The 27,801-nt window shown below is 39.9% G+C and overlaps 1 protein-coding gene across 2 annotated transcripts; it reads left to right on the top strand.

Moving 5' to 3' along the window:
- Positions 1-319: 319 nt before the first annotated feature.
- Positions 320-27,483, top strand: nptx2a (neuronal pentraxin 2a). Of its 2 annotated transcripts, none has more exons than XM_077559338.1 (5): positions 320-1,079; positions 5,074-5,317; positions 12,130-12,374; positions 16,357-16,536; positions 22,066-27,483. In XM_077559338.1, exons 1-5 carry the CDS (start codon positions 537-539, stop codon positions 22,291-22,293), a joined length of 1,440 nt encoding a protein of 479 aa, XP_077415464.1. In that variant the 5' UTR covers positions 320-536; the 3' UTR covers positions 22,294-27,483. The 2 variants fall into 2 exon arrangements, with proteins under 2 accessions (XP_077415464.1, XP_077415463.1); XM_077559337.1 differs by having other exon boundaries at positions 5,071-5,317.
- The last annotated feature ends 318 nt before the right edge of the window (positions 27,484-27,801 follow it).

The raw sequence follows: 27,801 nt of genomic DNA, 5'->3' as shown, positions 1-27,801 counted from the left end.
AGATAGATAGATAGATAGATAGATAGATAGATAGATAGATAGATAGATAGATAGATAGATAGATAGATAGATAGATATCAATAAAGGGATTAATAAAGTAAATCATCACCTGCAGACTCGATAGGAAACTTGAAGAGTATAATCATACTTTGTACTTTAATTTCTCCATAAAAAGTGAATGAAAGCAACACAGAGCATATGGCTCGAGTCCACTGAGAGACTAAATGATGGCGCACAGACTGACGCGTGAAGCGCACGCACACACCTCCCCATCATCCTCAGCCTCATCATCATAATCCGCCTGCCTGTGCAGCCTCGTTGTGTGTTCGCAAGCACTCACTTGGTGACGCCGGAGCGCGCAGACACGCTGGTAACTCTGCAAAATCCTTGGGATCTTTCCTTTTGTTGTTGTTTTTCCAGTGAAGGAAATATCGCAGTTTTCTAAATGAACGGGATGGTCATTTTCACCAGAACGCGTGGATGTATGATTTGTGATTGGTACACTTTTATTTTGAGTTCAGCAAACACTTGAATCGATGAGTGCGTGTTGGGTAAAAGTTGTTTGTAGCAGGAATATTTCCCCCCTTACATTCACTCTTGGAATTAGTGTCAGGAGAATGCTGAGCGAACTGTTGCCGCTCTTCTACCTGCTCATCTCGGCAGTGAGCCTGCAGGACGCTCCGGCCACAGCCACAGGTAGCCGCTTCGTTTGCAACGCCATCCCCCCGGGCGCGGAGCCCGGCTGCAGCTACGCTCCGACGGGCAACGGCTTGCAGAAGAGCAGCCCCGTGGAGGACGAGCTGCGCAACACGATCATCCAGCTCCGGGAGACCATCCTGCAGCAGAAGGAGACCCTCGTCAGCCAACAGGGGACCATCAAGGAGCTCAACTCCAAGCTGGCGCGCTGCGAGGCGGTGGCGGACGACTCGACGCAGCCGGGCAAGTCGCGGGGTCACGGCTCCAGGAGGAAAGAGTACGGCAAGAACACCATGGGGGACCTGCCGCGGGACCCCAGCGAGACCATAAACCAGCTTGGAAAGACCATGCAAAGCCTGAAGGGGCGCTTGGAGAGCTTGGAGGTAAGACGCACGTACGCAAATCGGTGCATGCGTAAACATGAATGAGCAGCCACGGGCGTTTCAAAACCCCCAACGCAAGAAAGAGGATTGTGCATGACGAACCAAAACTGGACAATAGATAAGCAACAATAACCATCCACCAATTCATCCATTTTCTGTACAGCTTGTCCTCATTAGATGCAGGTGAACTGGAGTCAGGATACACCCCGGACTGGTCGCCGGTCAATCACGCAGCATATAGACAGAGAACCATTCATCCTTCGTTCAGATCTATGCATAGTTCAAAGTCTGCAAGAAACTAACATAGATGTTGTTGGACACACAATGTATGAATAACTACAAAAATAAACCAGAGAGATGAAAAATCTCTAGAACGCTAACATTACAACCAAGTCATTACCTTTCTTATCAATATCACGTTTTTCTTAAAGGGGAATGAAACACCCTTTTTTTTCTTCTTTTTTTTTGATAATACCTTGTAAGTGCCAGCACAAATAAACACGTTACTCTGATTAATATTGTACGTGTGAAAAAAGAATTAAACATAATAATCAATCAAGATAAGGGGTCCGCCATGTTGGGCGACATCATCACCAGCTCAAGACGGTATGTTCAGATGTCGAAGCTCAAGTTGCACCCATCCTGCCAACACAATGAGCTGTTTAACCGTGATAGCTCACAGATTTTGACAGTGATGGGTTTATTAATTCAGTCCTGTGTACACCATTTTGTACACTATTGTGTACCAACTTTTATACATGTAATGAAATCAAGAATGTAGCTTGTTGTTGATTAATTACTGTGTGTTTTTTTTAGTTAATAAAGTGGGCAGGAATTGGTGAACATACGTCACGTTCTTGTGACCCAAAAAATGGCTGCCCTCTTAAGCAAGTAGTTGTGATCTTTTAAACTTCTCTTTTTTTTTAACCTCCTAAGGCTTAGCTGCCACATACGTGGACAGCACTTTGCATGTAAAAAACAGCTTGGGCCTTAGGAGGTTATTAAATGCTTTCTTGATTTAAGTAAACAGCAGCTGATAAATAAGAAATGCGCATTTTGAATATAACAAACAAATTCAATAAATAAAAATGACAGTTTAAAATAAATAACCTTTTCATAAATAGTCAATTATGTAATATGGCCATTAAAAATTGTAGAATGAGGTTTCAGTATTATTATGATAAGTGTTCATACTATTCTTTAATATGTAACAGATATTTTATTATGATTAAATATTTCATAATGATTATTTTAACAATGTACTTTTTTAAATATAATGGCATATTCCTTTATTTTCCAAGATTTTATAATATAAGAAAGTGTTTTTTACAAAGTCAGTTTTTCACAATGGCCTTTTCATATTGGCGTTTTTCATCAAAATCACATGAGGCGGAGCCAGTTAAGTGATTGGCTGAGATGATTGGCTGTGTCCGTTATACAGAAATGAGCAACAGTTTTATGACCATAAATCTGAGAAGCCTGAGCGCCAATGGCAATCACAGGTTTCAGAAAGAACGGCTCCAGGAGAGAAGTCTCTTTCAGAAGGGACAAGTTCTCATGCGCTTTAGAGTCAACAGAGCTGCACAAACACTGCTCAAGTCCGCCATTGTTTCTTCTGTTGCTGCCTAAACAACGGCTATGACCTGTGTCTAGGAACGCGAATCAATCTTCAAGAATCCCACTAACTTTGATTGACAGACCGGGTTTTTCTTCTGAAAAACAGCATTAAGAAATAAAAAGACCATTGTGGTGAATAAAGAACTGACTGTAAAAAAAAAAGGTTATTTTATAAAATTTTGGAAATTAAATTAAAAATCATTATTTTAAAAAGTATGACACTCGGCTAGCCTGGGAACGCCTTGGGATCCCGCCGGAGGAACTGGTTGAAGTGGCCAGGGAGAGAGAAGTCTGGGTTTCCCTGCTAAAGCTGCTGCCCCCGTGACCAGACCCCGGAGAAGCGGCAGATAATGGATGGATGAGTGGATGGATAGATTTTTTTTTCAATCATGTCCGCTAATAAGCGAGGGATGACATCAGTAAGGGCCCCTTGGGATACGAGCTATGAAAAACTTGTTCTTGTCCAGTTAAATTACACATGAGGTGCACAAGGAGTTGTGTAATGTGATTTATAACTCCGTCATGCCAGTGTCACAGCTGCTTTCTAGATTAGTACACCTCCAAATAAAAGGATGTTCAATGTCCTACAAGTCCGCCATTCTACATTCCCTGGCTGGGACCCAAAGTAAAATTTGATTTTGAGGCTTTCTGTTAATGCCACTAATGTCAACTGTTGACTATTCACAAATCTTACTGCAGCAATTTTACACTGTGTTTAGTGTTGTTTAGATGATCATGTCTTCAATCTGACACATCTTTCCCCGTGTATGGACTTTAATCTCAAAGGTTAGCATATTAAGATACAAGAGCAGATGTGATAAAATATCATACGGACTATCTTCTAGGCCTACTAAAAATGACTAACATAATTCATCATAACACGTAATTAGTGTAAAATTGTCATCTGGTTTATTTTTGGTTTCCAAAAACTTCTACAATGTACAAAAATAATTTGCATTTGTAGTGCAAGAACACTGATAACACTTTTATCAGACCAATACCAGTAAGAGTATTCAGCTCTTGAGTAGTCACCAATGACGATACCAAGTACATATACTATTACTACTTTTGGTAAATAAAATTTCCCCAAAAAAACAATGACAGATAATTTTAAAGAAAGACCTAAAATGCATGAAATGAATGGCATTTTTCTATTCTTTTAATTTCTAGTTCCTGGTTGTAAAGCCGTCACAAGGACTAATACCTTGGAATAATGCCTGGTATCAGCCCGATATCGATACCTGGTATCAGTACTTGCCCATCCCTAATTTACATATATAAAGCCAAGGTCCCTAAGGAGCAGACGAAGTAGCAGAATAGCCACTGAATTAGCATAATGCACAAATTGGTTTATACCTTATAATATAGTGTATTTCATTTCTTATTATTGTATGGTTTTGTAAAGTACAATGGGTAAAATGATTGTTCTGAATAAAATTGACAAAAATGTTGACAGTTTTTGTTGACTAAAATTAGACGAATACAATTACTTACTAAAACAAAGACTTAAATGCTAGACTTATAGTAGACTAAAATGGACTAAATAAAAACGGGATGAGGCTGACTAACTATGTTAAAAACTGGGACTAAACTTTAAAATGGCTGATAAAATGAACACTACTAACAACATAACTGCTTAACTCATCTTTTGACTTATGGAGCATTTTTGTTACGTAATAATCCTCTGTACTGTTAATGGTTTTATGTTGACATTTTGTGGAGGCCATCAAGCATGTGGGCTACTACTGCATTGAAATGCACGTGCTCAACACAATGAACAATTGTGCAGGTGATTAGAATTTTTTCTTTTATTTTTTTATTTTGTTTATTTTTTATTTTTTTCTGGAGCGCCCAATATTGTTCTTTCTGTAATTTTACCGATTTGACATGTCAGGTGATTATAATGATGATGACAACATGTGTCTCCCTCTCTCACTAATTGAGGCCATGTGCGTGCATATCTTCAATTCACAATGCTTTATTTTATTGCCAGCTTACAGCAAATTTGATGTGATTCCGACGCCGGGCGGCATTGTGTCAGGAAAGATTCATCAAGCTCAGTGAACGAAAATAAAACAGATGGGCGGGATCAACATGGGGGGGGGGGGGGGGGGGTTGTAATACACATTTGTATTTGTATTTGTATTGAGTGCACCACCAGTAAGCTCATGGGCAGTTTTTGTCCTATTTTCCAAGATCCATCTGTGATTATGTCTGGTGTGAAGTCTGGGTCATGTCACGTACACAGCTTTTTTTTTTTTTTTTTTTTTAATACTCAGTCCAGTCGTGGGTGTTTGGTGCAAGCAACCACAGGTGCATACTGTTTCTCAATATATATTAATAGGTATTCCCCCCTCCCCACTATGCCTTCCAGCAGCAGAGTTTGCAACTCCCCAGCACAAATGTATCAACTGGAGGTATTCCGGCACTGACCCCATTGCCACCGCAGCTGCGGGAGCTCCTCGGGCAACGTCTGGGAGTTCTGGAGACGCAGCTACTGCGAAAGGTGGCTGAGCTGGAGGAGGAGAAGAGCCAGCTTTATAACGAAACGGCGGCCCATCGCCAACGCACCGAGAATGCGCTCAATTCGCTACTGGAGAGGATCACAGAGTTGGAAAAAAGTAAGTCATACTGACGGATCTGTGAAAATGCTGCTCACTTTTAATGCCAGCAATTAGTCAGTTCCTGTGCAAGTGGATGATGATGATGAAGTTGTTAAAACACACTTTTTAAAGTATTCCTGAGTGCCTATTCTCACGCTCACTCATATAGCAATCACTTTCAAGAAACAAAAACCGAATCGTTATAACTGGATCAATCTGGGAGCGTCTAATCCACAAAGCACACCCAGATGGGGAAATTGAAAACTAACTGCTGTCAACCAGATTGTGCCCTGGTGCGCCGGTGATTTTTGCGCGTATGTAAAAGACTTATTGATAAACAGCGTCTAATTCACTAACGCCAACGCTAATAGCCACACAAGGTCTGAGTGACGCAATCAATGTCTTTTGAAGGCTGGTATAAACTTGGCATTATCAGTAGAAGCCTGTCCATGGCTGCATGACGATGTCTTTTACATGTGCCAATATCACCTGCCTGCCTGCGCAGGCAGAGCCGCCCCTCAGTGAGCTCTAGGTTTGGGTAGGCAGGCAGTCGCAAATTGAGACGCACACACCAATTACAAATTAGCGTGTCAGCAGGCGAGTGTACACCGTATCCTAGGGTGACCATATTTTCATTTCCAAAAAAAGAGGCCACTCAGCCAGACCTCGAGATACTGGATACTCAAATACAAGATGCCATACATTCAAACTATTTTACCATATGTCTCCTCTGTATGAGTAGAAAATAGAAAAAGAAAAAAAAACATTTTTTCTTTTTCTGTCTTTTGAAGTCTTACATTTTTTGCTACGCAATCTTTTTATATTTATTTTTTTTATTTCAAGCGGGGTTCGTACCCATCGCCTCTGGTGCGGCAGCTCAACACTTACCACTAAGCTAAAGTTCTGAGCCACCGTCACAGTCAGTGCGCAGTCTGCCAGGCACGGTAAACGTTGCGGTGCACTCCGTCTGCCATATGCTGCACAACGAAAAACGAAAATTTCAAACCTGCCCGGACGCCCGGAAAGAATGTAATAAAGTGGATATCTCCCTGTAAAACAGCCTAATTCCTCACAAATTCAAGCTAGCAATAGCAATGCCAAAAACCATGTAAAGTGAAACAGCCAGTTAATCGAAGTACATCCACAAAGCCAATCTTTCCTTTTGCACCATTCTTTGTGAAAAGTACAAATAATTCTTTGACCCTTACTTTTCTGAAGGTCCGGAAGCTAAGGCGTTGGTCTCCCATTCTTCAAAAGCTGACGTTTTTCCTCAAAAGACAGACGTGAAAATAGTTTTATATTCTCCAGAGTACTTCGGGAGTACGGGGTACTGAGCCCCCTGATACGGGCTGTTTGGTTCCTGTACGACCGGTGTCAGAGTTTGGTCCGCATTGCCGGCAGTAAGTCGGATTAGTTTCCAGTGAGGGTTGGACTCCGCCAGGGCTGCCCTTCATCACAGATTCTGTTCATCACTTTTATGGACTAGGCGCTTTTTGCAGATGATGTGGAGCTGTTGGCTTCATCAAGCTGTGATATTCACCTCTCACTGGAGCGGTTCGCAGCCAAGTATGAAGCAGTTGGGATGAAGATCAGCACCTCCAAATTCGAGACTATGGCCCTCAGTCGGAAAAGGCCTTCTCCTGGTTGAGGGTGAGATCCTGCCCCAAGTGGAGGAGTTCAAATATCTTGGGGTCTTGTCTCAGGAGTGAGGGCAGGATGGAGCGGGAGATCGACAGGCGGATCAGTGCAGTAATGCGGACTCTGTATCGGTGGTGAAGAAGGGTGAAGCTCTCGATTTACCGGTCGATCTACGTTCCTACCCTCACCTATGGTCACGAGCTGTGGGTCGTGACCAAAAGAACAAGATCCCGGATACAAGCGGCCAAAATGAGTTTCCTCCGCAGGGAGAGCCCCCCTTAGACAGTGGTGGGCAAACTCGGTCCTGGAGGGCCGGAGTCCTGCATATTTTGGATGTTTCCCTGCTTCAACGCAGCTGATTCCAATCAACAGGATCGTTATCAGGCTTATGCAGAGCTTGTTGATGAGCTAATCATATATCAGCTGTGTTGGAGAAGGGAAACGTCCGAAACCTGCAGGACTCCAGCCCTCGAGGACCCAGTTTGCCCACCCCTGCCCTTAGAGATAGGGCAAGAAGCTCGGTCATCCGGGAGGGACTCGGAGTAGAGCCGCTGCTCCTCCACGTTGAGAAGAGCCAGTTGAGGTGGTTAGGGCATCTGGTTCGGATGCCTCCTTGACGCCTCCCTGAAGAGGTGTTCCGGGCATGTCCCACCGGCAGGAGGCCCCGGGCACGACCCAGGACACGCTGGAGAGACTATGTCTCTCGACTGGCCTGGGAACGCCTTGGGATCCCGTTGGAGGAGCTGGTTGAAGTGGCTGGGGAGAGGAGAGTCTGGGCTTCCCTGCTAAAGCTGTTGCCCCCGCGACCCGACCTCGGATAAGCAGTAGAAGATGGATGGATAGATGGATGGATTCTCCAGAGTGGCGTCATCTTACTCATACTATGTACTAAGTGTGTTTTGAATTCACAAATGCACTGTGCGAACGTACGTTCGCATAGGAATAATACAGCGACGTAAAAAGGCTGCGTAGTGATCTGTCTATTTGTAAAGGACTTTTCTACTGGGAAAGTGACTACGCGTGCGCGAACACACATCGCTACGCGGACAGGGCTGGGAAAAGCACAGTAGCAGTGTGCTTTCAGGAGGATAATTTTTGCTTGCACAAAGTAATGAATCATTTTTAATTGAGGTATGAAAATCACCAAATAATGTCACATTAAACATATAGGTAGTGTAGGCTTTCTGAAATGAAAGAAATAATTTAAAAAAAATAGAAAAAGTCAAACGGTTTCAACTTTCATTTCAGCCTGGGGCAGGCAGTGCTCACCATGGAGCAAGCTGTCATTTTGCGACGTTATCCCACATGACATGACGTTGCCCAAGCTGATCGGTGATCGCAGAGGAGGGCATTTGTATTTTATGCACATTAACGGCATGAATGAATGACGTCATATTCCTCATCTCCGCTCAACACAGCTTAATGGCACTAAATGAGGAAAATGCTTATGTCCATACACTGTCTACTCACAGTCCTGCTTTTCCAATCTCACGTTAAGATAATTTCATCTTTCTCTCAGCTGCTGCTGGTATTATTCTGGTGTTCTTGGTGCAAATCCTGCATTAGGCTATCATGTGTGCTAAACTACACTCAACTGTCAAACTTTATGGGCATGTTTGCGCCGGTATATAATTGGAGCAAGATCAGATAGGATGTTAAGAGCAAGCAAACTGCATGTGCAAATGAAGAGCAATTTTGAGCGCTATAAGCGGACGCAGTGCATTCTTAGTGGATTTGGCCCATAGTGCATATTTTGTGTTATGAACTAGTTTTGAAGTAATTACAGCATTTTATAGCCGTGATATCCTTCGGCAAAGAATATCAGCGCGCTTTGTGCACACCTGTGAATTGTCAGCCCGGTTACAACAGCTCTGTCAACGTTTTCCTTTATTTGTATTTTCCATCATATTTTAGCATCGTGCTTAACCATTTGCATTACTACAGCATTTTAGCCTTGATTTTTAATTTAGCATTGAACATCGTTGGCACTATTGGACTTGCTCCTTGCCACAATGCTACAACTGGCATCCTAAATGGAGAGGACGAAATGGGGCAGGAGATTTGAACCATTACTTCTGTTTTTGTGTTACTCGCCAATAGATGAATCAAGGGCTCTTGGTAAACTGCAGTTGTTTATTTACATTCAAACTCCAGAAGCCCATTAACAGAAGCCCAGAGGTGTTGATTGAGAAGGATTTCATGTGTATACATCAAATGTTTATGAAGTGTTTATTTGATTATTATTATTATTATTTATATTATTATGAGTGAAAATTTAAGACCCCACCTTTAATTAAAAATGCATTATTAGTAGTGCTGTCAAAGTTAAAGCGTTAATTGATTAATCACAAAAAATGATCGCATTAATCAGGAATTAACGCAGATTAATCGCACTATTTATTTTGACCATAGATTATCCTTTAGCATGACAGCGGATCGCTACGTTTAAGGTAGCACAGGTTGTGTTTGAGCAATAAACATAATTTCATGAATTAAAGTAAAGCATTTAATGAATGTTTGTTTGCGTATCACATTTAAAATATTTGTTCATGTCAAAATATCGGGGTAATTTTTTTCCATTTTAAATTATGCAAGTGATTAACTGATTAGAAAAAGAGGAGGATGAGCGTGTGCAGTGGATCAAAAAATGTTGAAGACGTCCTCAAAACATTAAATGTCAAAATAATTGACACACAACTGGTGCTCTTCAAATTTTACGGAGGGGAAAATGAAGATAAAAAAGGCTTTTTTATTAAGCGATTAATCGTGATTGATCAAAATTCTAAAATGTGATTAATCTGATTAAAAAATTTTATCGTTTGACAGCTCTAATTACTAGGCTATATTCATTGTTTCATACGAGTATTTTTCTACAGCTGCAGTGGCTTCGTAATGCTATTGAAGCAAAGTTTGGTTGAGTAGAACGGATAAAACATAGATTTAAATAAGTCTAATGAAAGTCTGCCATCTTAATGCTAACATATAATGGGAAACCCCATAGACGAGCTAATGGAAATTAGCAAAGCTGTTACGGCACTTATGAACCTTCAAACAAATGCTACTTTATTGCACACCGAGCAGCAATATATACAAACAAGTACTGACAAGCATATTGTATATCCTTGCAGCTCTGTAGAAGCAAATAAATATCACTGTTACTTTTTTCAGGGCTTCTTCTGGTTGTTAATTATCCCGTATATTGTCAGTACTGCCAAGGATGTTGTGGTACAACACGGAAGATGCACAAGTCTTAAATCGTACTTGCCTGTAGGCTCACACAAATTGCTTTAACCTTGGCACATGTCTGCTTTTTTGTCCCTCTGACATTGTCACTTAAAGCTGAGCATTATCATAAAGGCAGAATTCGTCATACATCTTTTGTATTGTTTCTCATTAGATTGCACAGGTGCACAGTATGTGTCAGTGAAGAGAGACTGAGCGGCAATTCCTTGTGTAAGATGGGACAACAAGCTAATGTCATTAAAAAAAGATGATTTTAGAAGTTGACACATTGCTGTGGCTGAGAGGCACAAATCTTTTAAAAATGTTCAAATGATATTATAATTGCATTTTATATGCCTCAATGGGCGCCCACTGAGGTTTGATTTATTGATTCAGTGAAAGCAATTTCTCCCAAAGAGCTGAATACATAAACACATCCACCTGAAATAATAATCGTGTCAAGTCTAATTTTTGTCTCCGCACCAGGGAGGACACACGATTGTTTCTTTACAAGTGTTTTTTTTTCTTTCTTTCTTTCTTTCTTTTTTATAGTGAAGACCTTGTAATGTTTCGAAATTGTGATTCAGCGCTACTAAAATATGCATCATATTTTGCCGTAGCAACCTCATACATTACACATTATTTTGGCAGATTTCATAGCTCATATTCTCCTCTTTTATTCTCATTTCTCACTTATGAGCCTTCCAGTCTGCCCCAATGATGCTCAGTCAAGCATTCATATTTACCGCATGCCTTACTCACTTTCTTATTCCATGTCTTTTAAATTCTTAACTTGTGTAAGTTTGATTTTTCCTGCATAACTACTCAATATTTCAGAATACGCTTGGCTGTAACACGGACCTTAAATTTTGGAATCCCTAAGTGAACTAATGTCGTGTTGGAGTATTTTTTTTATTTTATTTTTTGTATCTGACAAGTAAAGCATTTGCCAAATCACAAACTACACCGCAGCAAGTACACCTGCACAAAACATGAAAATCTGTCACTACATGTGAGAGCAAGGCTTTTGTACAAAAAAATACTGGGATTGAAATGCCTTGATTTTTTTAACAGGAGTTTATTTTGTGCGTCCCAGATCAGAAATACTTCACAAAATCAAACAACAGAGATTAACAAACCAAATTTATGCAACATTAACTACATACTATTTATCCTAATTATCTAAAAAATAAATATATTTTGAAATATTATTATTTTATATTGAATGTTTTTTTGTCTTAAAGGAAAGTTGAGGTGTAATGATTACAATACAATACAATACATCAACATCTAAATGAATATCAAATTAATCAAGTCAAGTCAAATTTATTTATATAGCCCTTAATCACAAAAGAGTCTCAAAGGGCTTCACATGCCCACAGTGGACAAATATTAACGAATCAACAACTAGTTTGATAATTGACGAATCAATTAGAAACCCTGTTGAACCTAAATGTGTCCAAATCCTCGGAATTGGAGCCTCTCAACAGTAAATATTCTCTGGTTTCTGTAGTCCTCCATTAAAGCAGAAACTTTGGTTTTGCAAACATCTGCTTTGACTTACTAAACAATGATCAACATTTTTGAAGATTTTCTAATTTATATTATGGAACAAACCAGGAACTGAATCATAGTCAATTTATTTATCAATTTATTTACATTAAAAAGGGATTAAAATTATTTATTTTATCCAATTCATTATCCCAGAAAAAAAAGATTAATCGATTAAAAAAATAATCATTATTTGCAGCCCTGGAGGAACGTAATGTGCTAGTGTCACTCTGATAACCAATTTTAATTTAAGCAGCAGGTTCAAACCTGCTGTAAATGTTTCCATTCATTTTATCTCCTTGTTAGCAAACAGCAAAGTTGGGCGGAACGTACTGAAATACTGAGCATTTGGCCAGTAAACAATTTGGAAAGGTCAAAAGGTTATAGGTTCATCCTAAATTGACCCAATTTGTCCTCAGATAACAACGCCTTCAAGTCACCTGAGGACTTCAAGGTGTCCCTCTCACTGCGCACCAATTACCTGTACGGACGCATCAAGAAGAGCCTCCCCGAAATGTACGCCTTCACCGTCTGTATGTGGCTCAAGTCCAGCGCCAGTCCTGGGATCGGAACCCCCTTCTCATATGGCGTGCCAGGCCAAGCTAACGAGATTGTGCTGATCGAATGGGGGAACAACCCCATTGAACTGCTGGTTAATGATAAGGTAGGAACGGCATATTGTTTTCTCATCAGGGGAGCCATGTTCTCTTATTACGTCCTGGTTATTTGAACCCCTCTGGCTGCGATGATGCTAATGACCGTAGCGATGCTCATTAAAAGTGTGTATGCTTGCTTGTTGTATAGTACCATGCGTACCTTTGAGCACAACAGTGATAAAGGAAAGTCTCTGACCTTCAGCAGTGATTATGTAATTAGCATCTTATGAACATTTCATACAACTGACCCACATTCCGCATTGGCTCCACAATAACAGTAATTCATTAGAGAATCGCTGTGCTAATTTAAGAGCATCTTCCGTGCCCCCCTTCCTGTAAATGCTAATACGGCAGCTACAGTCATATAATCTCTTAATGCAGCCAAACTAGAGATAGTTTCATATATGCTCATAAACACTACTTTTATTTTAGGGGTGGGAATTGTAAAACAAGTAAGTCATTCAAAATAAAAATTGATACGATACAATACACCAGCTGATGTACTGTTTTGGAAGAAAATATCTAAAAAGTGGGACTAGTAGTACAGTACATGTTTCTTTAGTAGAAAATAAGACATCCAATTCTTTTTTTTTCTTTTAACGGTCAGTATATCATAAAAAACAGAATACAAATAATGATTTGATACGTTTAGGTTTAACAGTTAACAGTATTTCCATAAATATCACATCAGTGCTACATTTCATTGATATTTGACATCGAAATTGGCATAATTCAAAGTTTAATGGCTTAGTGGCATTAAAACGTTATTGTCATTCAACTCAAAACCTAAACTTTTGCAAATACTGTATATATGGTCGAGAATGAACTATAAGGTATTTATGAATATTTAATGCTATATAGTCCTTCAGCAAAGCTAAATTGTTAAGAAAAAGAGATACAATGCAACTGTGAGAACTCAAATTGTAGCACTCTGTGGTGCACAACAGTGCAAACAAACACAAACAGCATTGCTGATAAAAATAAAAATAAATCAACAGTGTACTACTCATTAACATACTGTACTTTTGACCTTTCACATTTCCATGGGAATGTTGTACCTCAACTTCCAATATATGCCATCGCTTTGCTCTTCTTTAGACAGCAAATTTGTTGACGCTGCCTCTGCAGCATGGAGCTAATTTGGCTGTTTGATTTGGTTTTGTACATAGTAGAAGGTTTCCTATAACGGAGAGAGAGAAAAGTGTTCTTCCCCTGCTGTTTTGCTTACATTGGTGGGGCTGCTAAGGCGCAGTCAGTCAGCTCTCCTCGCTGCTTTCCCTCTGTCATGCATTATACATGCACTCAAATCAGACAGATGAGAGGAAGATGGTGCGAGGAAGGGTGGCAAATATGAGACCCAAAAAAATGAATTGTTAAGGGCTGCAGAGCTTTGGAGGTCGAGGGGAGGAGGGTTCAGAGTGCTGACAGAGGATGAACAAAAGGAAGTTATGATAGATCAGACAGATAGATGAAGGACGGTGAAAACCAATAACGTCATCATTTGTTAACAAGCGCCACTCCACTGAGCTAGGTGGTTTATACTGTATATGATATATGATCAAATGCGAAATTACATAGAAAGCAGAAAGACACCTCAACAGTATACAAAGCTTTGGGATTGTGTCACTATAGAGCGTGTTAGTTGTCCTAATACCTCAAGGTTTGTTTTGTGTTAAAACATCACTGGAATGCTGTAACGCACGGCGGCCTCATTTAACCAGCACGTGTAACTGCCAGGGCTTTAATCCGCGATGGGTTCAGTCAGTCTTGTACTACATTAACATGGTGTTCTGTTGGAAATGAGAGCGAGACAGAGAGAGAGACGGAGAGAGCGTGCAAGAGAGAGAGAGGGACAGAGAAATGCTGATGCTGCAGGCTTTGTAAATCTGCTGTAATCTGAAAAAGCATTCAGCAAACAATTTGGCATATCTATCAGAAATAGTGTTGTGCTCATGACCACATGATCTGTAGGACCAGGACTCACAGAGACCAAGACTTTTCAGAGTAGAGACTGAGTCAAGACCAAGACCAAGACAACCCGAGACAGAGTCAATATCAAGACTGTGACCAGGCAAGACTGGATCAAGCCAAACTCAAGACAAGACCAAAATTGAGACTGGCCGAGACCAATGTTGAGAATAATGGCGATAAAGTATAACGGCGCTAATTTCGTAGTAATGGAGGAATCGAATTAATTATGTTCCCCATCGGAGCAATTCCTTTATCGTTACTGCCAATGTAATGTCACCAGGCTTGGGGAGCAACGGAATACATGACCGTTACATAATCAGAATACAAAAAAAATGTAACTGTATTCCGTTACAGTTACAGGAAAAAACATGTAATTAGATTACAGGTACATTTATTAAAAACGGGGATTACTTTGAGGGATTACAATTTCTACGATGAGACAGAGTGTGAAAGAGAGCAAGGGTGAGAGAGATACAGAGAGACAGCGAGAGACAGAGCGAGAGAGAGCGAGAGAGCGCGCGTGCACGCCTGCGCGAGTGGGACCGTTAATACATGTCGGGGAGGTGGGGACGAACGAACTGACTCGTCGTGTCCTCCACACGCGGGCAATTTGAAAAAGCTTCACGGATGGGTTGAGGAAATGGAGACCGGTATTCACTGGAACTTACTCATCTTGCTGAAAGAATGAAAGTTTGAGCTGAGACTGAGAGTCCAGCAGCATGCTACGCGCTGTAGCTTCTTGCTAGCTAGCCCGCTAGCCTACAACCATAACGTGAGTTACACCTTCCAAACAAATCTTCCTCCCCTCAATTCACTATTTAAACATCATGCACAACATGTACACGGCTAAACTTGTGACTGGGATAAAAGTTCATTTTGCAGTTGATGTCACGCATCATCATCTTCATTGGATGACTATCTATCTATCTATCTATCTATCTATCTATCTATCTATCTATCTATCTATCTATCTATCTATCTATCTATCTGTCTGTCTGTCTGTCTGTCTGTCTGTCTGTCTGTCTGTCTGTCTGTCTAAACTGTGATGTGTGTTTGCTTTCAGTGACAGTTCGAAAACAGCTTATGGTTACTTGGCTGAGTAACTACTTTTACAAGGCAGTAACTGCCTTGCTAACTGAATTACATTTGGAAAGAAGTAATTTGTAACTAATAACATTAATAACTAATTAACTAATTAACTAACTAAATAACTAATTACATTTTTAGGGCATCTTACCCAACACTAGCCTAGACCATGACACGACCAAGACCGTAATGTTGAATAGTTTAAGGGAAATCCAGTCAAAACTTTTTTCTACAATAATATGTTCCATGCACTCCCACTCCATGACCAAGACAAGACCAAGGTTTTTGCAATTCGAATCTGGGACAAGTAGATCAAGATAAAATTATGGGCAATTCTTTCCTATCTTTGTTTATATGATTATACTTGATGAAAGTCTTATCATTTTAATGCCCGATCATTCTACATAAATTTCTACATATGCCCTGCGATTAGTTGGCGACCAGTCCAGGGTGTATGCCACCTCCGGACCAAAGTCCGCTGAGGTAGGCTCCAGCACACCCGTAACGCTTGTGAGCCGATGCGATATAGAAGATGGATGAACTGAATCACAGGCTGTGAAGTCATTCTTTCAAAATGCTAATAAAGAGATCAAGTCTAGTGTTGCGCTATCCTCAGCGGGCCGTGATGTCTCGGCGTTAGGTCGTCGTTTCACTTTCATCCATGAGCAAAGCATGAGGACACAGTTTTGCTGCTGGCAGGTTGACTGCTTTGAAAACTCCTTCATGCCTTCATGCAGTTTGTGTCACCTGGGTAATGTATATTTTATACCGCCGGCTCATCTGGAGAATTTGCACGCCGTCTTTTGAAGCGCCCCCCCCCCCCCCCCCCGCACCCCCCCTGTCCTTTTAATTGGTGTCCTTGTTACTGGTGCAGCAATTAGGTGCACATCTCTAATCTTGACACGTGTTCTCTCTTCTCAAACTCGTGTCCAGGTGGCACAGCTTCCTCTTTCGGTGAGTGACGGGCGATGGCACCACATCTGTATCACCTGGACGACCAGAGACGGCTTCTGGGAGGCTTACCAGGATGGCGAGCGACTCGGCACCGGGGACAACCTGGCCCCCTGGCATCCAATTAAATCTGGAGGGGTGATCATTCTGGGCCAGGAGCAGGTGAGAGCTTCACAGGGGCTTACACTGTAGGCGGCAAGCATGTGTTTGTGCGTGGTGTGTATGTGTGTGTTTTCCATGTACCAGTAAGATCCCAGAGGCCATTTTCCTTCTGGATTCAGCGCCCACGGTGCAGTGCAGTGGGGATAAGGGTGAAGTCGCTCTTCTCACGCTATTGTGTTCCTTTTAAGTATTACCTCATTCATCTGCTGTGAAGATGAAGCATTATGTCATCTTATTAGCGGGTAAGCTCGATGACTAATTTGCTTTAATAATCTTCAGCGAGCCATTCATCCATATTAGATTATGTTTGGCTTTAGAGCGCATTCAAAGGGAGATAGCTGCATAGATTGTGATTCATTTAGGGAGCTCAATGGTGAAGGAGAGTTAAATGAAAAACAAGTACAGTGGTACCTTGGAGTTTAAACACAATTCGTTCCTGTGAAGTGTTCAAAGTTTGAATTGTTCAACCTCCGAAACGTTTTTCCCCATAGAAAATAATGTAAATGCAATGAATCCGTTCCTAAGCTCCAAAAACAGAAAATTCCTTTTTTAATTTCTATTTATGTGAAAAAAATGTCATCAGTGGATGAAAAATGCTGTGTTAATGCATGCTTAAGTTCAGTGCTGAGTTAATGTATTTTACATTGGGCATATTGTTAGACTACTAAGGGGTCCTGTCTTTATTTGGGCATATGCTGAAGAAAATTGTCGTGGAAAAATCCAAATGTACTTGCACCTCCGGGAGTATTCTCCCGCTCTGACTGGAAATGAGCCGCGCTTCGTCTCCAGTACCGCAACGTGAGCATTCCGCATCACTCGGCTTCACTCGGCTACCCAATCAAGGTACATTCAGCTTTGCTTGGTTTGCTTGGGTGTTCAAACTCCGAGAATGAGGTCAAACTCCGAGTCACTTTTTACTCAGATTTTCGTGTCGAAATCCGATTTGTACGAGTTCCGAGACGTTTGAACTCCGAGGTTCAATTAAACAGCTGATGGATGAGTACGCAATAAACCCAAATAACCAAATATGGACTGACTTACAAAATACAAAAATACAGTTAGACGATATGCTAACTAAAAAGACAGAGTTTATAATACAACAATTGAGATACAACAACTTTGAATATAGTAACAAATCAGGTAAATTTCTTGCAAACCAACTTCAACGCAATTGGGAAAAGTCTCTTATAACGGCTATTAAAGGGACAACTGGTGAATGCACACAATCACCAGAAGAAATTAATCACATTTTTTATAACTATTATCGTAACCTATACTTAGAAACTAACAAGCCTAACCCTGAGCATATTGAGGCATTCCTCAGTAGCTTAAATATACCTCAGTTAACTACTGAATATAAAGACATGTTAGATGCGGCACTTACTATAAACGAGTTGTACAGTGCTCTAGATAGTATGCCTAATGGCAAAGCACCTGGCCCGGATGGTTATCCGGCTATATTTTTTAAGCACTTCTGGTTAATGCTTGCTCCACTATTCTTAAGAGTAGTGACAGAAATTAAAACTAAGGGTTACATACGCCCACACATGAATACAGCAGCAATTAAACTTTTATTAAAGCCAGAAAAAGACCCCACCCTTCCATCAAGTTACCGTCCGATTTCACTAATTAACACTGATATTAAAATTATCACTAAGGCTTTCACATCTAGACTAGAAACAGTAATCTCGACAATCATTCATAGCGACCAAACAGGTTTTATTAAAGATCGTCACTCTACTAATAATATTAGGAGACTCTTTAACCTTATTAGCATGTCACAGCGGCATGATAAAAAGGCAGTTATTATATCATTGGATGCAGAAAAAGCTTTGGACAAAGTTAACTGGTCCTTCCTCTTTGCTGTTTTAAATAAATTTGGCTTTGGGAAATCATTTATCCACTGGGTATCAGTATTATATGATTCTCCTACAGCTACAGTTACTACTAATGGGATTATATCTCAGAGCTTTACTTTACAGAGAGGCACAAGACAGGGATGCCCACTATCCCCTTTATTATTTGCAATATTTATTGAGCCACTTGCATTAGCCATACGCCAGGAAAGAAGGATTCAAGGAATTCACTCTGGGGTAACAGAACATAAAATGAATCTATATGCCGATGACATCTTACTTTATATAGAAAAGCCGGCTACTTCGTTAGGGGAAGTATTTAACTTAATAACTAAATTCTCAGTTATCAGATTATTCTATTAACTGGACAAAATCAACACTTCTACCTATTACAGAAAATTCATGGAACCCTGCAAGCCAGGACCCACACTACTCATTTCCTGTAGGTAATTTAAAATACTTAGGCATAAAAATCTCACCTAAATTAACTGATTTAATTCATTTAAACTTTTCTCCACTTCTGGATAACATTTATAGTGACTTGGAGCACTGGAATAATCTTCCTATTTCTCTAATAGGACGAATAGCCACCATTAAAATGAAAGTTTTACCCAAAATAAACTATTTTTTCTCAATGATTCCATTTAAACCTACGGCTAAATGGTTCCAGTTGTTGGACTCAGCCGTTACAAAATTTTACTGGAATAAAAAAAAAGCAAAGATTAGTCTATCTACGCTTCAGAAAAGTAAATCCAAAGGTGGTCTAGAGGCACCAAATTTTATGTACTACTATATAGCTAACCAGCTACAATATATCGTTCTATGGGCACAACCCAACAGAGACACTAACTGTTGGCTGCAACTAGAACAGAAGGATTGTAACAACCTCAGACTTCGAGATTTACTCTTTATTACAACATCGATTAAGCGACATAATTGTTTTAAAAACCCAATGATTTCCGCCACCCTGACTGCCTGGTGGAAGGCACTAGAATTGACAAAAGCCCAAGTGGAGCCCTGTGGGCTTTCTCCTCTATGGCATAACCCCGACTTTCAACTTAACAACCAACCGTTTTATTTAGGTGTGTGGGAGCAGAAAGGAATTACACATCTCCACCATATATCATATACATCCTTGCTCCAAAAATACAATAGAAAAAACGGAATTTTTTTACATTATCTACAAGTTAAAAATATGATAAAGAAAAAAATTCCAACACTTCGGGGTACGCTCCAACCGCCTGTTTTAGCTAAAGATATTAACAAGCTTTCTCCGACAACAACAAAAAAACTTTCAAAAATATATGAGCTACTTTCATATACTGATAAAATGTCTTTACCCATCTTGAAATGGGAGACAGACTTGTCTATAGCTCCGGAATCTGACTTTTGGATTCAAGTTTGTGAAAACGCATTTAAAATGACAAAACACACAAATTTACAACTTATCCAATATAAAATTATTCACAGAACATACATTACTCAATATATGATGAAGAAAATGGGACTCTCAGACTCCGACATTTGTCTCCAATGTTTACAAAACACTACAGACACTTATGTTCATGCTTTATGGTTATGTGCTCCGGTTATGTATTTCTGGACTAAAGTCTTAGAAAAACTTTCCGCTATTTTGGACTGTAGGATACCTTTCTCTCCAAACTTGTGTTTGCTAGGTGACCTAACAACAACTGACTTACCACATAAACAATTTCAATCTACACTTGTAGCCCTTACTATCGCTAAAAAAACAATTCTTGTTAACTGGAAAAATAAACAAACTCTGAATATCGACCAATGGTCTAACCTCCTCATAAATCACATTCTAATGGAAAAATAAAATATCTGCCTCAAATAAAAACCAAATATCAAAATTTATAGAAACATGGTCTACGTATATAGAATTTTTTAACCTAATTCTGGTTACTTAATTCTGTCTGTTAGCGAGAGCCACTACATCGTGATAACTTACATTGATGTTTCTGCATTTGGCAATTTTTTTATTATTATATTATATTATTAGTATGGGATTTTTTTTAATGGGCTTTAGGTGAACTGATGAATACACACACGCTCGCACGCACGCACGCACACACACACGCACATACACATACTCACCCACATACAAAAAAAAAGAAGTGTATATATATATATATCTATATATATATATATATATATATATATATATATATATATATGTGTGTACGTATATGTATATATGTATATATATTTAAAAAAAAAAAGATGAGAAAAAAAACATTTTTTTTAAAAAAAAAAAAAGGAGAGCAATGATGATGTCAAATCGAATGAACAATACTGAGCTCTCCTAGGAAAAAAAATAAAAAATAAAAAATGAACTCCGAGGTTCCACTGTATAGTGAGAGTGATCTGTGAACTAGTTTTTTTTTTTTTTTTTATGGAAATTCTTTAAGATCGAAAGGAACAAAATGTAATAATAATACTCCACAAAATCACGTCTTCTAAAGCAGTGATTCTCAATTTGTTAATCCATATTTTTCCGGAACCAAGGGACCATACTTTACAAATGATACAAATAATTACATTGATATTTGACCCAATTATAAGCATATGAGCAAATTGAATTGTATTTTCCCTGTTGAGTTGGATTTAGTATCAAATACACAATCTGGACCAAGTTCAAATTTAACTCATTTGCTCCCAAAAACGTATAATATGTTCTATTTTAAATAGTACCATGGTCCTAAAAACATATTTTATACATTTAAAAAAATAAAATAAAAATGTTAGAGCAGGGATGCAAACTCCGGCCCTCGAGGGCTGGATTCCTGCAGGTTTTAGAGGTTTCCCTATTCAAACTGCAGCTGAATCCAATTAACAGGATCGCTATCAGACTTATGCAGAGCTTGATGATGAGCTGATCATGAATCAGTTGTGTTGAAGAAGGGAAATATCCAAGACCTGCAGGACTCCGGTCCTCGAGGACCGGATCTCGCCATAACCTGTGCTAGAGCATACAGAAGGCTTTGATGCAGTCTCTGACCTGAAGAGGTCGCTTAAAGCAATGGTAGTTATTACAAAAAACGGCCAGCAGGTGGCAGCAGAGTATAAGAGATCAAACAGGGCCATGTTGCAACAAGCTTTTTCCCCCAGTGTTTTCAACATGTGAATAATGATGAAACATAGCTATATTCTATTGCTAATTCCTGTAAAACGGAAACAGATACAAATATACTTTTTTTCTGATGAAAGAAGAGACTAATCTTTCTTTTCATATGTTCCGTGTTTTTATAGCAGTAGAACACAATATTCTGTGGGCCTAGCAAAATCAGTCAAAATCCAGTAAAACAGCCGTGAGCGAAGGGGGTTGCTTCAGTGAAAATAGCAGGAAATGAATGAGTTAAACTTTGAAAGGCTTTGTTCGCATTTCTTCAAACTGGACAAAAAAAAATGAGGCTGTCATATTTTCCCGGGAGACAACTCTCATCTCGTTACTCGAAGGACTCATAATCTGGTGTCCTCATTAGTCAAGGTGCCATTCTTCATTCTTGATCTTAAACTGTAAAACTCTACAGAAATAAAAATACACAGACGAACGAAAAATCAAAGAGAATTCATTCCTATGAATGAGTCTGCTGATTTTTTCCTAAGCTTGCATCATGCCATCTAATCTTGTGCTTCTCCTTCTGCGAAGGACATAGTTGGAGGTCGTTTCGACGCCACCCAGGCCTTTGTCGGTGAGCTGAGCCAGTTCAACATGTGGGACCGAGTATTGCGACCCGTGGACATCGTGGGCCTGGCCAACTGCTCGGCATACATGCCTGGCAACGTGGTCCCTTGGATAGACGCCAACGTGGAAGTATTCGGCGGGGCAACCAAAGCTCCTCTGGAGATATGCGAGGACCGTGCGTTTGATTCTTAATGTGAGGAGACATCGGAATTGAAAAAAGCCAAGTATTCTTGTTCATTGTGCAAAAGCAAAGGGGACACGCATATTTGATATTGTGCGGTCACTCCAAGATTCACATGTGTTGGCTTAAACGTGTCTGTCCAGTCTTAATCATGGAGAAGACTTCACGCTGGTGACCATGTGGAGAAGATACGATGTTGACATTCTGGGCCTGATTTACTAATTTGCGCATGCAAAAACAGACGCAAATTTGATTGCTCACACCAACAGATGTGGAAGCTGATCTACTAACTTGGGCACACCTAGGATTGCATCTCCCTTAACGGTAAAATTGAAGCACAGCTCATTGGCTTGTCCTGGAAGGAGTATGGAAATTGATTTAGCTTGGGCAATGAGATTCATCAAACCTGAGACGAATTGCAATGGCAAATTTTCCATATTTGTAGCGCATCTGAAAAGCACTTGCAAACTAACATGTACAGCAGTGCTAGAATAGCACAAGCAAAATAAGAGACGGCGGGAATAACCCTTCAACTTGAAACAAAAATTATCACAGCATTACATCTATCGATTGTAATTTTGATTGAGTTCTATCGATTGTAATTTTGATTGCGTGTCTGATATGGAGCCAGTCACAAGAAGAAGTCGTGCCATATCGCCTATAACAAAGCTTCTTTCAACTCTGTATGTTTCAATTGGTGCTATTCGCTCCCAGAGCAGTTTTTCAGGTGTGCTGTCCCAAGTTTTAAACACAATGTTATACAGGATAGGCAGTGTGTCAGGAAGGTTCCAGGACTGGTGTCACAAAAGATATTTGAAACCCAAACAGTTTTTCTACTTGGAAGTAATCCCCTGGAGTCTAACACACGTTCCCAGCCTTCTCTTCTTCTTTATTGTGGAAGTCTTCAATACAGTCCCCTTGATGACCTCCTCAGGCTTGAGCAATAGGGAAAAAAATATGACGGAGGATTCAGAAGGTTGCTTTGTTCTTTGCAGCTAGCAAATGTCAGATGCTCAAGGCATTGTGAGGCAGGCACGTTGTCATGGTGAAACAGCCACGAGTTGTCCTACACTTGGCTAATCTCGATCTTTGAAATATGTCTTTTTTTACTTCAGTCCTGGAGCCTGTATACACCCTTTCTACTCCTCGTATATCCACTTTGGTGTAGTTAAATCCAACAAAACATGGCTTTTACGTGGTTGCTGGCTTCTCCAAAATTATCAAAGTGATAGTATCATTTTCATTTTGTTTTCCGCTGAAGGCCTCTTTACACCAATTTGACGTTGGAAATTGGTAAGTGGCCGGACGTCGGTATGCGCTGTAATGTATAACACATCGTCATAACATTGGAACCGTTGGCGGAGTAACTGGTGGCCATTTCCGGCCGCTCAATTCAACATGTTGCAATCAGACCGTCGTGACATTTTATCACTCTGATTGGCTGTTAGCGAATCAGCGCACCGGGCAAAAACAGGAAATTCTGAACACAGATAAAAAGTAAGCGATGGAAAGCCTGTACAATTTCGCTCATTTAGCACATTATCACTCTTCACATATTTGGACATTTGGTCTGTCTGGACCAAAGACCTAGAAGATGAATTCATCACTACGATCGAAAGAGTGATGAAAGCCAGAATATTGCAAGACATTGAGGCATAAGTCGATATACCGGGTAGGAGAGGATGGACTGACCAACAATTACTATTCGTCGTTCGTCACCATAGGAACTGTGCACGGCAGCCGGCGACATACGCCGATATTATAATATATATATATATAATATAATATTTATCGATGGGGTGGGACGGCGGCCACCAGCCTGAAATGCCCGTTCACGAAACTCCCGAAATTCCTCATGGTGTCTTTCACTATCCAGTATCCTACTGCGTGCTGCACTACCTTACCCTCCAGCCTCCAACCGCGTTCCCGGTAGAATTTTGGATGTCTAATGGGACCCGGGAAGGTGCCTTGTGCTCAGCCTCCCTTCGCCGACCTCCGCTGGAGCTCTGGGCGAGCTACCAGGGGCCGGTGCTCAACCTGAGTCTTCGCTGTAGCAAGCCCGAATAGGTGCTCCTTGCCTGTCCCGCTTCGACGCTTGCTCTCCTTCTAACTCTGGAGCTCGAAACCTTCAGAGTTCCCCCCGCGACCCGCACTCCAAGTGGCCCGAGAAGGTGTCTCATGCTCAGCTCAAGGCTTCTTGACTTTCACTGCCTCTAGCGGGAGTCTCGTAACCGGCTGCTTTCCGTGCAAGCAGGCCAGAGTTGCCAGATATTGTGTCAAATATTCCCCACAATGTAAACCGTTTGCTTTGCTGTAATTCAAGAGATTAGCAGGAGAAATGGCTGATTGGAAGCCATGTTGGAGAAATTTGTGAGTCTTCCGCACAAATCGGGAGATCCACTATTACACCAGTTGCCAACAGCACATGCAATCTGACATCATCTGATCATTTAGGATCCGCTATTTGGGATTTTGTAGCATAATCTATTAGTGTGATCACACAAAATTTAGCGCCCGCAATTTGAGATCTTAGTAAATCAGGCCCCTTATGTTTTCTCTTCTTTCATTTGACTCCTCATGCATTCCTTACACTGACGATGCTTCACTGTGTGCGTCATGAGTTCTGCGCTCCAGCCGGCTTTCATGTGTTGCGGAAAAAATATTCCCGTGTTAAACTGTGCAATGTTGCACGCTTTGAAGAGCAAACCAATGACGAGAAGGTGTTAAGAAGTTTGCGGCATTATTATTGTGAAGCATTGCAATGCGGCTGATCAGCCATATTTAATGCATGAACCTGAGCAAGGAGTGGAAGATTGGGAAAGACAGTGCATGCCTTCTTTTAGTCCATAGTGTGTTTGTGTGCATTCAAAACAAGTGAGAGTGTGGACATTACGTAAACGAATGTCTTGCGTGTTAAAATACCAGCGATTACCAGCGAGGGAGGACATTTTCATTCTTGTAAATCTACGCTTAATACCTCTCTGCCCCTTGAGCAGCTGCCATATCCCAAACAGCTTTATATGGACGCTTGCGCTCAGGTTAATAGCAAATAGCCGACAGCTGCCCAGAACCGGCTAAAACCCGGCGGTGGACGGCTGCCGACATGCCAGAGGGGACAGCGAGGGATTGACCAGAAAGGCCAATCTATAATTCCTCCATCATGAAGTACAGTGGTACCTTGATTTATCAGTTTCAATCACAAGTATCTCAAATTAGCTTTTTCCATTGAAATGAATGGAAATAACACTAATCCATTCCAGGCCCCCCTAAAATATGTAACATTTCGAATGAGAAAATAGCATTATATTATTAGAAATAACATTATTGAGTAAAATGTAAAGAATTAAACCGATTTTGCGTCATGATTTCATACTTCAACCAACATTGATTTCTGTTCTTTAAAGATTTATAAAACAACATTGATGCTAGCTTTATTTGCTCACCAGTGGTGTTAACATTAAGATACCAAACATTAAGATAGCAAACTTTCATAAGACAAAGATTTGGTTTGGTTTTGGTTAAATACACCAATTGTCATTCTTGTTTCACACGTCACCATTGAGTGCCAGAGGCTTCCTTGTATGTCAAATTTTTGCTCACAAGACAAATTAAAAAGCAGCTTGTAAGTCAAGGTACCACTGAAACTATGTCTACAATATGAATGGATGTGGATGTGTTTTTTTTCAAAGCTGGAATGAATCACCATTGATCCAATCTGCATTTTAAATATGAGCAGCATTCTATGGACGTTATGAATGTCGAATTGTAACACACTCTTGCTATATTTTGGGAGGTGGGATAGACCCTACAGAGATTTTAGCACCGCTTAGTGCATAAATGGAATACAGTAAAACCCCACATATTCACTGTTGTGTTTTTGTGCTCAGGCCAAAGACCTGTCTAATATAAAAATACTGCTTTATCGCCCTCTTGTGGCATCTTTTTGGGTGAGTGTCAATAACTCGTGGATTTTCACTATTTGCCAAAGCAAGGGATCACTGTAGTTTTGCAGCTTCATTTTTGTTTGTACTTTTGTTTTTGCTAAAACTCGGCTGCCTTTGAGGTTAATCTGAGGCAAGAAGATATAAGACAAGAAGTTTCTTTTTCTTTGTTTTAATTTTCGGTGCTGTCCCTTGGCAGTCAGGGGTCACAGCGAGTAACTCGCATGATACTTTTGGACACTTTTTAGGCCGGCGACATCAGAGATGGGGTTTTATTTTTTTGCTGTGTCCTTTCATTAATGCTTGTGTCTATATTTTTGTTAATGAATATTATGTGGGAGTATTAGACTTTGAAAAGAAAAAAATACTGGTAATGAAAATGATGAGAAAAAAGTTCAGAGAAGAAAATTGTAACTTCACTAAAAAAATGAATATTCATTAAATGAAATCATATTTTAGATTATGAGAATAAAGTTATAACATTGCAAATAAATAGAAAGAAAATAAACCATGTTTAAAAATTTTTTTATCAGACTTGATTGTGAGGGTAAAAGCAATAATTTCAATAAATTATTAGCAATTTGTTACAGAAACTAAAATCCATATGTCAAATAATAATTATATTATTCTCATAATAGTATTACTTGATTCTTGTTGAACTTATATTTTTGTCTTTTTAATGTATCTCAAATAATTGTCAGCAGGATTTGATGCAGTATCGCATGAGACAGCGCAGAATGTTGTAAAAAGGGTGTTTACTGTGAAGTCACCCGAGCAAGGATTGTAGGATTTGCCACCATTTTGATCGTCATGCTTCAATGTAAAATCATGCAAGATTCCTGAGCAAATTTCCCTGCTTGTTTCTGCTCTTGATTTTTGCTCATTAGCAGTATATTACGGTGGGAATTTTTTTCCTAAAAAATGACAAATGGCCTTTTTTGGAAAAACTTTTTTTTTTCTTTGCAAGACTGAAAACAAAAGCTGCTGTTGTTTTATCAGGTGTATATTTTAGATATTGAACCTGGCATTTGCACTCATTAAAAAAGAATATTAAAAAAAACAGAAGAGCTGAAGCAGCAGTGCACCATTTTTCACTTAGAGTCTTTTTTTCTTTTGTGTACATCAATCTTTAATGCAGAAGAACAAAGATCAGTGCTCTGTCAGTTTTAATCACAAGACTCTCAAAAAGATATAATTGTGTGTCATGCATATCACAAGTGAGAGAACCACATAAATAAACCAAACTGGCAACAAGAAAAATGTCCATGTGGTTTGTGGGAGCCGCAACAGTGTTTGCCTTGTTGAAAAAAAAATATATGACGCAACTCTCTGAATTCATACCAATTTGTGGCCTCTGATAAACAAATCCACTAAATCCAGAATGCATGTTTGATGTTTTCATTTGAGTATCATTGCATTATCTGCACATCCTTATTATTGCAAATGTTAGTTGTAGAACCACCAATAAACAAAACAATCCAACCTGCACATGACAATCAATGAAACGTCTTTTTCTGAGGATTGCAATGGAAAACGTAATGCGGAGATACAAATAGGTTGCCATAAACCAGGCTTTGA

Source organism: Vanacampus margaritifer, chromosome 2, assembly GCF_051991255.1.
Source record: "Vanacampus margaritifer isolate UIUO_Vmar chromosome 2, RoL_Vmar_1.0, whole genome shotgun sequence".
NCBI classification, from domain to species: Eukaryota; Metazoa; Chordata; class Actinopteri; order Syngnathiformes; family Syngnathidae; genus Vanacampus; species Vanacampus margaritifer.
The sequence above is the reverse complement of the archived record's forward strand: the minus strand, read 5'-3'. Positions and strand labels throughout refer to the sequence as shown.